The following is a 14,761-nucleotide window of genomic DNA, read 5'->3' on the forward strand; positions in this document are numbered from 1 at the left end:
TGTCACCTCTATCACAAAAAACAAAACAAGAAAAAAAAAAAGAAAGAAAGAAAAAATAAAAAAGCTTCATTAAAGGATGGGACTGGAGAAACGCCTCCACGGCTAAGAGTTACTGCTCTAAGAGGACCTGAGTTGGGCAACTCTCACAGTCTGTAACTCGGCTCCAGGCAACCAGATCCTGCTGGCATTCAAGGGCACCTGCATTCATGTGCATATACCCACAGGCAGATGGTGCACACCCATATACATAATAAAGAAGTAAGCATCATAAAATGAACTTTGGTTTTGGATTAGGACAGAATTTTCAATTTCCGAAACAGCCATAACTCTGTCATTCTATACTAAACATCAAATATGCTGCAAAGATTCAATCCTTTTCGGGGGAGGGGGCTAGGTAGAGGTAGGGTTGAGATGGAGTCTCCCAGTGTAGCCTTGGCTAATCTGGAGCTCCCTAAGTAACCCAGGCTGACCTCAAAAGCACAGGTATCCACCTACCACACACCCAGCCAGGATTTAATTCTTTTGTAAAAATAAACACACCCATCTCATTACTATGCATATTTGCTTTTGTCTTTAATAATGGTAAATATGCTATGTATAAAACTGTTGTAAAATAAATCTCTTTATGATTTACTGTCAGCAAAGGTTTCATCTGTACACCGATTACATACCTATATTATCTGTGGTCATGTGAAATCTCCTGGGTGGATGGGTGTGGTGGCCCAGAACTTTAACCCCAGCACTCTGGAGGACAAGGCCTGCGATCTCTGCAAGTTCATGGCTAGCCTGGTCTACATAGTGAGCTCCAGACCACCTGGGGTTACATAGTGAGACCCTATCTCAAAATACATTTTTCCTTGGGTGAAAGGGTTGGCAATAAAGCTTAAGGAGCTCTAATCTAAACTTATTTGTATTAAATTATTTTTGAAACACTAAGATTAAGCAACCAATAGCAAAGGCAAAGCAATTTTAAAAAGAAGCTTGCATGCCTGATCTTTAAAACGAAACAAAACACTCCCATTGACAATAAAATCCACAGAGAAACCCTGTCTCGAAAAACCAAAAAAAAAAAAAAAAACAATAAAATCTACATGTCAGAGCCTAGTTATTTGGGCCCCCCGGTTAAACCAGCACAACCTTCCACACGGGCACACACAGGGGACAAACACAGGAGTCGGGAGTGCTCCGCGGTGAAGCCTCTCTTGTACCTTGGGTGTTCTGAAGGCACTCTTAGCAGGCGGCAGCCTCCATGCTGACGGCGATCTCCACATGGGGAATGGCTGCACTGGAATATCTTCGTAGGGATTTTCCTTGGCTGGATCTTTAAAAACCAGATGAACACTGCTTAGGGGAGCACGATCAAGTGGGAACAGTGGCTATCGCCAAAGAGCCAAATGATTTTCTTTACATTTTTGTCGGGGTGGAAGGTTGCTAAGAGCAATGGCATTTTAGGTGTACACGCTGAAGAACTGTAAAAACACTGTCTGCAAACATCTACTTCTCAACTGAGCCATCCGTTACGCTAGCTGTCAAACTCATTAATGACGCAAACCTTTATATGCTGAATGTGTCTGTATTAGAAAACCAAAGTTAAGTTAAAGCAAGATACGTCTGATTGTAAAGAAAAGCCCGCCGTACAGCGAGGGCATCACCAAATGCACAGTAAGCGTGCCTGCGAAGCACGGACACCTACAGATGATATCCTCGTAGATGTTATCCTCAGACTGTGTGTAATAGAGTGCTGAACCAGCGTTTCTCCCGAGTTCTTCGTGAATCTTCCGTGAGTGCCGAAAGTGCTGAATGTCTTCAAATTCAAAGGATTTCCTTAAGAAAGGAGACACATTTTAAGGTTACACCTTCAGAAACTGTGATCTCTAAACGATAAGAGAAGGCAGAAATGGAAAAGACTTGTGTGTAAAATTACAAAAATGGTCAGGTGAGGTGGTGCATGCCTTCAGTCCCAGCAATAAGGAGGCAGAAAGAAGCAGGTGAATCTCTATGAGTTCGAGGCCAGATTGGTCTATACAACTCCAGTACAGCCAAAGTTACACAGAGAAACCTGTCTTGAAGAACCATAACTAACTAACTAACTAACTAACTAAATAGTTTTTACTTTATATTTATGTATTCTGCCTACATACATGTCTGAACAACACTTGTGTGCCTGGTGCCCATAGACGCCAGATCAGGGTGTCAGGTCTCCTGGAACTGGAGTTGCAGACAGTTGTGAGATGCCACGTGGGTGCTGGGAATAAAACCCGGGTCCCCTGGAAGAGCAGTCAGTGCTCTTACCTGCTGAGTCAGCTCTCTAGCCCTAATTACTCCCTAATTAAAAGCGAGGCTGAGACCATCACGTCCTAAATGAAGTCAGTAACCAACCTGCTTATCTAAAAGCTCTTTTGGAGGTTGGGCAAGGGGGGATAGGACATGTCTTGCTATGGAGTCCACACTGGTTTCTAAGTCACTATGTAGCTCAGGCTAGCCTCAAAATATGGTGATCCTCCTGCCTCAGCAGCCTTCCTGATAATGGAAATGGAATTCTTGCAGAGCACTGGGTGCTCCTCGGTGGTGGAACGTCACCTGTAACCTCCACACTTCTGCTGCCCCTCCTACGCCCGCCATGCTGTCAGCAACCCTCTGCTCAGTGGACGGTCTGGATCGAGCTGGAGGGTGCAGGGGGGGCAGCTCAAGAACCACAGATTACAAATCATGGCCTGTGACGGGAAGGCGTACCTCTTGGATCTCCCTCTGATCTTCCCACCGTATTTCTTTGGCTCAGGATCCTGGGACGAGGCCAAAGAAGCCTCCGCACAGGAGTTCTCCTCACAGTACTCTGGGTCACAGTTTCTTTCTTTATATGGCACACCGCCAGATTCAGACAAATACCTGAATGTCCTACGGGGTTTGGGCAAAGGATTTATAGAGGGTCCGTATTCTTGCCCCTCGGGTTCACAATAAATATTTTCCAAGCTCTTGGTTATTCCATAAGAACTATCCAGAACTCTGAAACTCGGTTCTTTTTCTGTAGAGTCACAAGGTGCTAAAGCTAAATTTAAGACTTTCTCCGAGGGAAGCGCTTCTATTCTTTTCCACAGTATCTGTGAGGTATAGAAGTTTCCCGGAGGTAACGAAGCCTCTGGATCCACAGCGATGTCCTTGCGGCTTTCAATCTGCTTGACCCGAGCACACACCCAGTTGGAGTCCGGTCCAGTTTCTGAGGGGTGGGCGTCTTTACACTCTTGCTGCTCGCCTTCACGCTCACTGTGACCGTGGCTTTTGGCATCTGCACCCCTGGGTGGTAAAGCCCCATTCTGACGGTCGCTCCTTCCATCACCAGAAGGATGCTTGTGAGGAGGAAGCGCTGCGTGGCAGTTATTATACCTCACTCCAAAGTCCTTCGGGTGAGACCTAGCTGGCTTAGTCACACCGTTAGCCCTTCCTTCCCACTGGGAGATCTTCTGTTTGATGTTTCTGCAGTGGCTTCGCGACAGGGTCTGAAGAGCGGACCGGGTGAAGCCAGCATCCATGTTCCCGGTGGGGTGCATGACAAGCGACGGATCTCAGAGAGGTGCCATTACACGTAGCTGGAGAATGCTGTATTCCTTATCTTGTCAGAACAGAAGGGATCCCAGTCATTTCCTCTCATGTTCAAGTTGGAGGTGTCTTGTTAACAACAACAATTCTCATTACTGATCTTTGTTGAGACAGTTACAACTGTACCATGAACGATCCTATTAAAACGAGACAGGAATATTAGCACAACCTCATGACTTTAAACTCCACTCAACCCTGCCCACCTAGCACTAAACAGTTCATTTACATTGAATTTGTAAGAATAAAAAAATTCAACTCCATAAAGCTAATGCTACTAAGAAAATATTCCTGATACTATTTCTTCAGCGGTCAGCTTTAATACTCTGCTATATTTAATACTTTGCAAAATACATACATTATTCTGTAATGAGTCAATTCTTTTTTGTGGCACTAGATGTTATAACTTAAGAAATGGTGAGAGACACCATCATACAACAGAGGGTTTTTTTTCTTTTTTTTCTTTTTCTTTTCTTTCTTTCTTTCTTTACTTACTTACTTATTTATTATCTATCTATTTATTTATTTATTAAAGATTTCTGCCTCCTCCCCGCCACCGCCTCCAATTTCCCTCCCCCTCCCCCAATCAAGTCCCCCTCCCTCATCAGCCCGAAGAGCAATCAGGGTTCCCTGCCCTGTGGGAAGTCCAAGGACCACCCACCTCCATCCAGGTCTAGTAAGGTGAGCATCCAAACTGCCTAGGCTCCCACAAAGCCAGTACGTGCAGTAGGATCAAAAACCCATTGCCATTGTTCTTGAGTTCTCAGTAGTAACAGAGGGTTTTATTATTGGGGGAAGGGAATGGGAAAGAAGGGATGTTGGGGAGACGGGCAGGGGGACAGAGACAGGGATGGAAGCAGACATGAGCACAGAGTACTGGCAAATGCATCCTGCCAGGTGACAGGCCGGCATAGCGCCTGAACGCTAACACTAGGGCCTTGTACACGCTAGGCAAAGCGCTCTCACTGAGCAACACACACTGTCAGCTCATAGATCTGTTCTCTATGGAACGCTCTCTTAATGAAACAGGGACCAATGCAATATTGCAAAAATCACACAGAAGGCTGGGTATGGTGGTGCAGGCTTTAATCCGAGCATTCAGGAGGTAGAAGTAGAGGCAGAGGACCTCTGTGGGCTTAAGGCCAGCCTGGTCTACATAGTGAGCTCCAGAACAGCCAGGGCTGCATAGTGAGACCCTGTCTCAAAACAAACAAACAAACAAACAAAAAAACCACACAGAAGCAGAACTGCACCTCGTAATTAAAAGGTGTATTTACACGTCTAGACAGGAACCGACTCGCAAACACATCGGCAGCTAATTTCCTCCTCCTGTCTTCTGTTACTACGTAGTATTAGCCCATCACCCACCCTTACTTCAGCTGAACTGTTTGCAACACAGGATTTCACACAGACTGCTGAAGAGTCACAACCCAAAGGCACCCATTATCTTGTCTCTGGCTGCATTTCCCATGTCTTGGCTGCGGAGCCCTGGACTCAGCTCAGCAGTCACTGTTCCCATCCTTCCCTTCCCAGAGGCGGCACCCCCCTCCAGCTCCACAAACCGCTTCCTCAAATGTGAAGGAAGGCTGGCCGCAACTTTTCCTGCCACTAAGCAGAGACCTGCTCTCAAGTTCCGCTGCAGTGGTTATAAATAGCATCCATTCAGAACTTCCTGAGGTAGGGTCATCCTTCCTCCCGCTTCATCTGCGTGGCCCTGATTAACAAGCAGGGAACTATCTTAGCCTGGCTCTGCCGTACAGCTGACCAAACTGGACTGGTGTACACAGCCCCCCTGCCCCATCCCCTGCGCCCCCCCCTTCATTCTTGCCATAGAAACTGCTCTTCAGAACTTCCACAGCTTCCATGTAAACCATGTCCACAGTTTTTAAAATCACTTTTCCTGCTGCATGTATACTTGGGAGTCCTTGCGGCGTCCACATACATGCTTCTAAGGTATCTGAATCTCCTCCCTCCCTCTTCCACTCTCTTATTCGACTCCCCCACCTCCCCTATTTTAGTTTCATGCCCTCTTTTCCCCTCTAGCGTCCACATTAAGGAAGTCATGTGGCGTCTGTCTTTGTGTTCATTCTGATTTGTGTGCATTCTTACAAGTTTGTAGGAAATTTAGCATTGCCAGAAAAGAAACTCCGGCCTAATGCCAAAATTAATTTTTTTAATTAAGAAATTAAACACATATGGGTGAGGAAAATCATAAAAAGCTCACAGAAGTTGTGTGTGCGCGCATGTGTGCATTTTGTGTGTGTTTATGTGTGTGTGTACGTGTGTACATGCACTTATGTCTGTTCTCCTCTTTTCCTGAGGCCAAATCTCACTCTGGAGCCCAGACTGGCCTCAAAGTAGTCGCAACCCTCCCATCTCAGCCTGCAGAGCGCTGGCTGACTGCACCCAGCAAGAGCGCCTGACGGAGCACTGCAGTATGACAGTGTGTCGAGCTGCTGCCGAGCGAGACTCCAGACACCTTTTGCTTACACTGACACTTGCGAGTGTCTTTGACACTAGGGTTTTCTTCATTATGGACAAGATGGATTTGACTTCTGAAAGGCTCCATTTGTTGATGAAGCTTTCCCTGACTTTTCCCTGGCCCTCACGGGTAAAACTGAGGGGGAGAAAGGGAAAACTTTCAGAGCTACGAAATCACTTAAACCTGAAAATCTAACGGCAACAAATAGCTCAATCTGCAGACTTCCGCCCAAATATAAATGAAGTATACAATGGTGTTCAGGCGGAGGCAGGCAGCTTAGCTACGGGAGAGAAAGCCTGCTTGTTCTCACCGCATGCTGTCAAAAGGTGAACCAAGTTTAGGCAGGTTGTAGTGATACACGCCTACAGTCCCAGCACTCGGATGGAGGCAGGAGGATTGTGAATTTGAGGCCAATCTCTTATGTACAGAAAGAGATCCTGTCTCAAAACCCACAAGTTTTGATGACTTTTAACCACACTTACAACTGTATGGTAATAAATAATACATTTACGACTGTCCAGTAATACAACAATAACACCTTTAGAGAAGATTTCACACTTCGTATATTTCATTTTGCAAACTGAAGGTTCTGTATTTTTCTTTTTGAGACAGGGTCTCATTGTATAGCCCAGGCTGGCCTAGATTGGGCCTGCAGGTGCAAGCCACCTGGTTTTCAAATCAGTTCATTCCTTTGTAAAATGTCTTGCCTAATATGGTCTCATAAAAAAAGAAGGAAAAAAAGAACAACCCCCCCCCCATAACTTGTCAAACAAAACTTACCTCAGAAATCTATCCCCACTAGTTCCTCTTCCCCACGTCCCAGGTCTCCCTTGACCTTCAAACCCCACTCCTGATCCTCCAGCCTTCTGTCCTGACCTCCACCCCATAAATGCCTGTCAGTTTTCAAGGTTTCTGCCAACCTCCGTCTTTTTAAAAGCTCCCTGAGTGAGGCCACCGTATTCACATTTACCACAGGTTGCTTTTGCAAGCTGCTCAGAGAGTTCTTGCAGAAGCACATCTCACAGTTTAGACAAGGTGTCTTCTCTGAAAACCACAAGAGCCAAGGCCTTCTGCGCTATGAAAGACCTCTGAAGTCAGGTCAGACTCAAAGGAGAAGGCAGGAACACGGACGGTCATAGTAGGTGATCGCAGGGGAGAGACAGCCGTAGCCAGCAGGACGTAGGAGAGCAGAAATACACAGATTCGGCACTCAGGTTAAAATATGACACAATGCATGCAGGGGATTCTGAACCAGGCTTCTTTGCCTTTATTTTCTGTTGTTCTCCAGTATTTGCGTTCATCAAATAAATACATCAAATGCAGCTATCAGCTGAACACATCACGTGTGTTCACATATGACAGGAACCAACGTGACTCCAGTCAGGTAACAAATTCTCTTTGGACAGGACAGTACGGATGCTCAGTTTCCCAACACCTCACACAGAGCGAGTTTCTTCAGATCCTTTATGACAATAGAATTAAATGGATGAATTTGCCGTATTAATTTAGGCCTTTCTTCTTTTCTTATTTTTTTCCATGGTTACATCCATAGAGTAGAGGCCAGTGGGTGACACCTGGAGTCTTCCTCAACTGTTCTCCACTTCAGAATTTACTGAGGCAGGGTTTCTCACTTGAACTTGGGGCTCACTCCATTCAGCTAATCTACCCGTTCAGCTAGTCTACCCATTCAGCTAGTCTACCCACTCAGCTAGTCTACCCACTCAGCTAGTCTACCCACTCAGCTAGTCTACCCACTCAGCTAGTCTACCCGTTCAGCTAGTCTACCCACTCAGCTAGTCTACCCACTCAGCTAGTCTACCCACTCAGCTAGTCTATCCACTCAGCTAGTCTACCCACTCAGCTAGTCTACCCACTCAGCTAGTCTACCCACTCAGCTAGTCTACCCGTTCAGCTAGTCTACCCACTCAGCTAGTCTACCCACTCAGCTAGTCTACCCGTTCAGCTAGTCTACCCACTCAGCTAGTCTACCCACTCAGCTAGTCTACCCACTCAGCTAGTCTACCCACTCAGCTAGTCTACCCGTTCAGCTAGTCTACCCACTCAGCTAGTCTACCCACTCAGCTAGTCTATCCACTCAGCTAGTCTACCCACTCAGCTAGTCTACCCACTCAGCTAGTCTACCCGTTCAGCTAGTCTACCCGTTCAGCTAGTCTACCCACTCAGCTAGTCTACCCGTTCAGCTAGTCTACCCACTCAGCTAGTCTACCCACTCAGCTAGTCTATCCACTCAGCTAGTCTACCCACTCAGCTAGTCTACCCGTTCAGCTAGTCTACCCGTTCAGCTAGTCTACCCGTTCAGCTAGTCTACCCACTCAGCTAGTCTACCCACTCAGCTAGTCTACCCGTTCAGCTAGTCTACTCGTTCAGTTAGCCTAGCATGGTCACTTGTGCAGGGATCCCGTCTCCTCTTCGCAAATACTGGATGCCACACCTGCCTAGCATTTACACGGGCACTGGAGCCATCTTTTAAACTCCAATTTAGACCATCTTAAAAGTTGACTAAGTGATAAAGAGGCAAAATGGACAATTTTATGATATATAAATTTCACCTCCATTAAAAAGAAACTAAGAGCCAGGCAGTAGTGGCGCACGCCTTTAATCCCAGCACTTAGACAGAGGCAGGCGGATCTCTGTGAGCTCGAGGCCAGCCTGGTCTACAGAGAGTTCCAGGACAGCCAGGGCTGTTACACAGAGAAACCCTGTCTTGAAAAAACCTAGGAAAAGAGAAAGAAAGAAAGAAAGAAAGAAAGAAAGAAAGAAAGAAAGAAAGAAAGAAAGAAAGAGGAGAGTGAAAGATAGAGAGGAGAGAGAGAGAGAAGAAACTAATGAAAGCAAGCAGGAAAACTCACCTGCAGCCATGATAGATTGGACCTGCCTTCCTTACACAGTTCCAAACCCATACAGAAAAGGATGAATGCTTTCTGTATTATATATCAGGCACGCAGGACTGTGGCCCCTGAAGGAAGCTGGGCCTTGCTTTTTCCCTGGTGACATTGTATTACACAGCACCGAGTGGGGAGCCCCAACAGGGTGTGGCAAACTTGCTAAACTGAAGATAAAGAGACTGGAGTCTGAAAGGGCGAAATTAGTAAACAGAACTTTCCAGGCAAAGTTACCCAAAAAGAAGGAGGAATGGGTGAAGCACCAGCAATGTACACAGTTTACATGAAGCCTTGGCTAAGAACTGAGCTGCAGATGCGAGGGAACCTATGTGGCTGGACAGTAACAGCCAATGAACAAGGACCAGCCAGGAGGGCACTGTAAAACTGGCCAGTGCCAAGTTCACACAGGCCCAGGAAGTGTTCAAGTTTCACTACCATACAGGGCTGGAGAGATGGCTCAGTGGGTAAGAGCAAATACTCTTCTTGCAGAGGACTCAAGTTCAGTTTCCGGCACCCACGTGGCTATTACCTGTAAGTTTAGCTCTGGGGAATCCAATGTCTCTGGCTTCCCTGGGCGCCTGTACTCATGGACACTAACCATATACATCCTTACATTTCAAAATAAAATAAATCTTTTAAAAATGGCAAGTTGAAGCCGGGCGGTGGTGGCGCGCGCCTTCAGGAGGCAGAGGCTTACGGATCTCTGTGAGTTCAAGGTCAGCCTGGTCTACAGAGAGAGTTCCAGGACAGGTTCCAAAGCTACAAAGAAAAACCCGTCTTGAAAAAACAAACCAAAACCAAAACAAAACAAGGGCACATTGAGTCAAATTTGTAGTATTAATGTTGATCATATTCACGTATAAAATTAAAAAAAAAAAGCAACAGACATGGCAGAGTTAGCGGACAGACTTCAAGTCAGTTATCATAAATCTATTAATTATTTAAAGAAAAAAGTGATATAACTGAAAATAGAAGAACAGAAGAAAATAAGGGCCTGGGGCCTCAGACAGTAAAACACCTGTCACACAAGCGTGAGGACATGAGCCCAGTCCCTAGCGCTTATGACTTAGAAATGAAAGCTGAGCACGGCAGTGCATACATGTAATCCCAGCACTGGGCAGTGAGCACGGCAGTGCATACATGTAATCCCAGCACTGGGCTGTGAGCACAGCAGTGCATACATGTAATCCCAGCACTGGGCAGTGAGCACAGCAGTACATACATGTAATCCCAGCACTGGGCAGTGAGCATGGCAGTACATACATGTAATCCCAGCACTGGGCAGTGAGCACGGCAGTGCATACATGTAATCCCAGCACTGGGCAGTGAGCACAGCAGTGCATACATGGAATCCCAGCACTGGGCAGTGAGCACGGCAGTGCATACATGGAATCCCAGCACTGGGCAGTGAGCACGGCAGTGCATACATGTAATCCCAGCACTGGGCAGTGAGCACGGCAGTGCATACATGGAATCCCAGCACTGGGCAGTGAGCACGGCAGTACATACATGTAATCCCAGCACTGGGCAGTGAGCACAGCAGTGCATACATGGAATCCCAGCACTGGGCAGTGAGCACGGCAGTGCATACATGGAATCCCAGCACTGTGCAGTGAGCATGGCAGTACATACATGTAATCCCAGCACTGGGCAGTGAGCACGGCAGTGCATACATGTAATCCCAGCACTGGGCAGTGAGCACGGCAGTACATACATGCAATCCCAGCACTGGGCAGTGAGCATGGCAGTGCATACATGGAATCCCAGCACTGGGCAGTGAGCACGGCAGTGCATACATGTAATCCCAGCACTGGGCAGTGAGCACAGCTATGTAATCCCAGCACTGGGCAGTGAGCATGGCAGTACATACATGGAATCCCAGCACTGGGCAGTGAGCACAGCTATGTAATCCCAGCACTGGGCAGTGAGCATGGCAGTACATACATGGAATCCCAGCACTGGGCAGTGAGCACAGCTATGTAATCCCAGCACTGGGCAGTGAGCATGGCAGTACATACATGGAATCCCAGCACTGGGCAGTGAGCACGGCCATGGAATCCCAGCACTGGGCAGTGAGCACAGCCATGGAATCCCAGCACTGGGCAGTGAGCACGGCAGTACATACATGCAATCCCAGCACTGGGCAGTGAGCATGGCAGTGCATACATGGAATCCCAGCACTGGGCAGTGAGCACGGCAGTGCATACATGTAATCCCAGCACTGGGCAGTGAGCACAGCTATGTAATCCCAGCACTGGGCAGTGAGCATGGCAGTACATACATGGAATCCCAGCACTGGGCAGTGAGCACAGCTATGTAATCCCAGCACTGGGCAGTGAGCATGGCAGTACATACATGGAATCCCAGCACTGGGCAGTGAGCACGGCCATGGAATCCCAGCACTGGGCAGTGAGCACAGCCATGTAATCCCAGCACTGGGCAGTGAGCACAGCCATGGAATCCCAGCACTGGGCAGTGAGCACGGCAGTACATACATGGAATCCCAGCACTGGGCAGTGAGCACGGCAGTGCATACATGGAATCCCAGCACTGGGCAGTGAGCACGGCAGTGCATACATGGAATCCCAGCACTGGGCAGTGAGCACAGCCATGGAATCCCAGCACTGGGCAGTGAGCACGGCAGTACATACATGTAATCCCAGCACTGGGCAGTGAGCACGGCAGTGCATACATGGAATCCCAGCACTGGGCAGTGAGCATGGCAGTGCATACATGGAATCCCAGCACTGGGCAGTGAGCACGGCAGTACATACATGGAATCCCAGCACTGGGCAGTGAGCACGGCAGTACATACATGTAATCCCAGCACTGGGCAGTGAGCACGGCAGTACATACATGGAATCCCAGCACTGGGCAGTGAGCATGGCAGTGCATACATGGAATCCCAGCACTGGGCAGTGAGCACAGCCATGGAATCCCAGCACTGGGCAGTGAGCACGGCAGTACATACATGGAATCCCAGCACTGGGCAGTGAGCACGGCAGTACATACATGGAATCCCAGCACTGGGCAGTGAGCACGGCAGTGCATACATGGAATCCCAGCACTGGGCAGTGAGCATGGCAGTGCATACATGGAATCCCAGCACTGGGCAGTGAGCACGGCAGTGCATACATGGAATCCCAGCACTGGGCAGTGAGCACGGCAGTGCATACATGGAATCCCAGCACTGGGCAGTGAGCACAGCCATGGAATCCCAGCACTGGGCAGTGAGCACGGCAGCACATACGTGTAATCCCAGCACTGGGCAAGCTGAGCACGGCAGTACATACATGTAATCCCAGCACTGGGCTGTGAGCACGGCAGTGCATACATGTAATCCCAGCACTGGGCAGTGAGCACGGCAGTGCATACATGGAATCCCAGCACTGGGCAGTGAGCACAGCCATGCAATCCCAGCACTAGGCAGTGAGCACGGCAGTACATACATGTAATCCCAGCACTGGGCAGGCAGACACAGGAGAATCCCTGGAGATGGTTGGCTGGTTGGTAGCCAGCCTAGGTATATCAGTGAGCTCCAGATTCAGTGACAGGCCCTGTTTCAAATAATAAGATTGTGAGGCTACAGAAAAGGCTCAGTGGTTAAAAGCACTGGCTGCTCTTCTGGGGGACTTGGATTCGATTCCCAGTACCCAGAAGGTGGTTCACAACCATCTATAACTCCAGTTCCAGGAGATCTGATGCCCTCTTCTGACCTTCAGGGATAACAAGCATGCACATAGTACAGAAACATACATGTAGATAAAACACCCATACACATACAAAATAGAAATAATTTAAGAAATAAAACAGAGGGTCAGGTGGTGATAGCATATGCCTTTAATCCCAGCAGACAGAGGCAGGAAGATCTCTGAGTTTGAAGTCAGCCTGGTAAACAAAGTTCCGGGACATCCAGAGCTACAGAAAAACCCTGTCTTGAAAAATAAATAAATAAATAAAAATAAAACAGAAAGCAATAGAGGAAGCTGCACAATGCTGACCAATGGCGTGCACATGCGCACATGCGTACACACCACACAGAGTACTTACTGCATTAGTATGAAAGGCAGAAAAACATAAAACCAGCTAAGCACTCAGTGTTTAAGAAGGAAGTGCAGAACCGCAGGGACTAGTGCCTAGCTTCTTCTTGGAGGAGAGCAGCCAGCTCACGACTAGATTTAAAGAATGACCTAGGAAAGCAGGGCAGTGGTGGCGCACACCTTCAATCTCTGCACTTGGGAGGCAGAGGCAGGCGGATCTCTGTGAGTTTGAGGCCAAGCATGGTCCACAAGAGCTAGTACTAGGACAGGCTCCAAAGCTACAGAGAAACCCTGTCTCAAAGCCAAACAAACAAACAAAAAAATGACCTAGGAAAGATGTGGTGGCGCATGCCTTTAACATCAGCTGAAGCCACTCAGAAGGCTAAAATAGTTTAACGCCAGCCTGGGATGCATAAGAGAGCAGAAAATGGAGACTAGATGCAGGGGAGAGGGAAGGTAGAAGGAAAGAAGAGAACAAAAGAGAAAGCGATAAAACATGGAGAATGAAGATGACAAGATAATGCTAAGAAAAAATAAAAATTAGATGTTGTACACTAGTGGACTAGAAGATTCTATCATGATAAGACATCAAATTCTCTCAAAATTGATTTCCTAGATTTGAAACCATCCCAATCTGAAAGAAGCAGATTTTGTTGCAGAAATCCACACGGTTATTTAACTTTAAACAGTTTAAAAATGTAAAGGAGCTATAATGGCCTAAATGATTGTCAGAAACACAAGAACAAGCTCAGGGGACAAAACTCAGGGGACATCATTGCAAAGATACAGTAACGGACTAGAGCGAGGATTGAGTGGTCAAGAGCACTGGCTGCTCTTCCAAAGGATCCAGGTCCGATTCCAAGCACCCACATGGCTGCTCACAACCATGTGTCTGGTCTCAGCACGTAACACACACACACACACACACACACACGGTGCAGATATACACATCAGCAAAACACCCATATAAATTCAAGTTAAAATAAGATTTGCAATAAAAAAGCTACAGCCATCCTGACAATGTGCATTGGTGGCCGGAGAACAGCACGGGTCACTGAGTCTGCTGCATGGCTTTTCACAAAGAAGGAGAGAAAACCTTAAAGCAGCACTGGACAAATTCAAAACCCTTGAATTCACACAGCAAACACACGGTTACACACAGCATTCCAGAAATTAACTTGAAGTACATCATAAACCTAAGCATTAAGAATTAAAGCCATACACTTTAGAAATAAAGAAACAGGAAAAAAAATCTTTGAAGAAGAAAAATTCCCCCTTTTAATTCAAAGTACTTTATTGCAGCCAATCTTCTGCCCTAAAAGTTGAAAAAGATTTCTTACATTTAATTTTTAATTTTTTTGGTATTTCAAAACTGGGTTTCTCTGTGTAACCCTGGCTGTCCTAGAATTTGCTCTGTAGACCAGGCTGGCCTCAAAACTCAGAAATCCACCTGCCTCTGCCTCTGATGGCTGGGACTAAGGGTGTGCGCCATGAACACCCAGCATGTTTTTGTTTGTTTGTTTTAATGCATGAACTAAAAAAAAAAAAAAACTTCAGCCAGGCGGTGGTGGCGCATGCCTTTAATCCCAGCATTCGGGAGGCAGAGGCAGGTGGATCTCTGTGAGTTCAAGGCCAGCCTGGTCTACAAGAGCTAGGTCCAGGACAGGAACCAAAAGCTGCGGAGAAACCCTGTCTCAAAAAATAAAAAAAAAAAAACACAAAAAAAACAAACCTTCAAATTAGAC

General features: G+C 47.1%; 1 protein-coding gene across 1 annotated transcript in view; it reads right to left on the minus strand.

The window, feature by feature from the left end:
- Window positions 1–14,761, minus strand: part of Dennd2c (DENN domain containing 2C) — a 76,580-nt gene that overhangs the window by 36,561 nt on the left and 25,258 nt on the right. Inside the window, exons 2-4 of the mRNA XM_075981758.1 lie at window positions 2,734–3,731; window positions 1,694–1,824; window positions 1,209–1,321 (exon numbers count right to left, since the gene is read on the minus strand). Coding sequence (XP_075837873.1) covers window positions 1,209–1,321; window positions 1,694–1,824; window positions 2,734–3,545 — 1,056 coding nt within the window. The 5' untranslated portion in view covers window positions 3,546–3,731. The remainder of the gene's footprint in view (window positions 1–1,208; window positions 1,322–1,693; window positions 1,825–2,733; window positions 3,732–14,761) is intronic.

Source organism: Microtus pennsylvanicus, chromosome 7, assembly GCF_037038515.1.
Source record: "Microtus pennsylvanicus isolate mMicPen1 chromosome 7, mMicPen1.hap1, whole genome shotgun sequence".
NCBI classification, from domain to species: Eukaryota; Metazoa; Chordata; class Mammalia; order Rodentia; family Cricetidae; genus Microtus; species Microtus pennsylvanicus.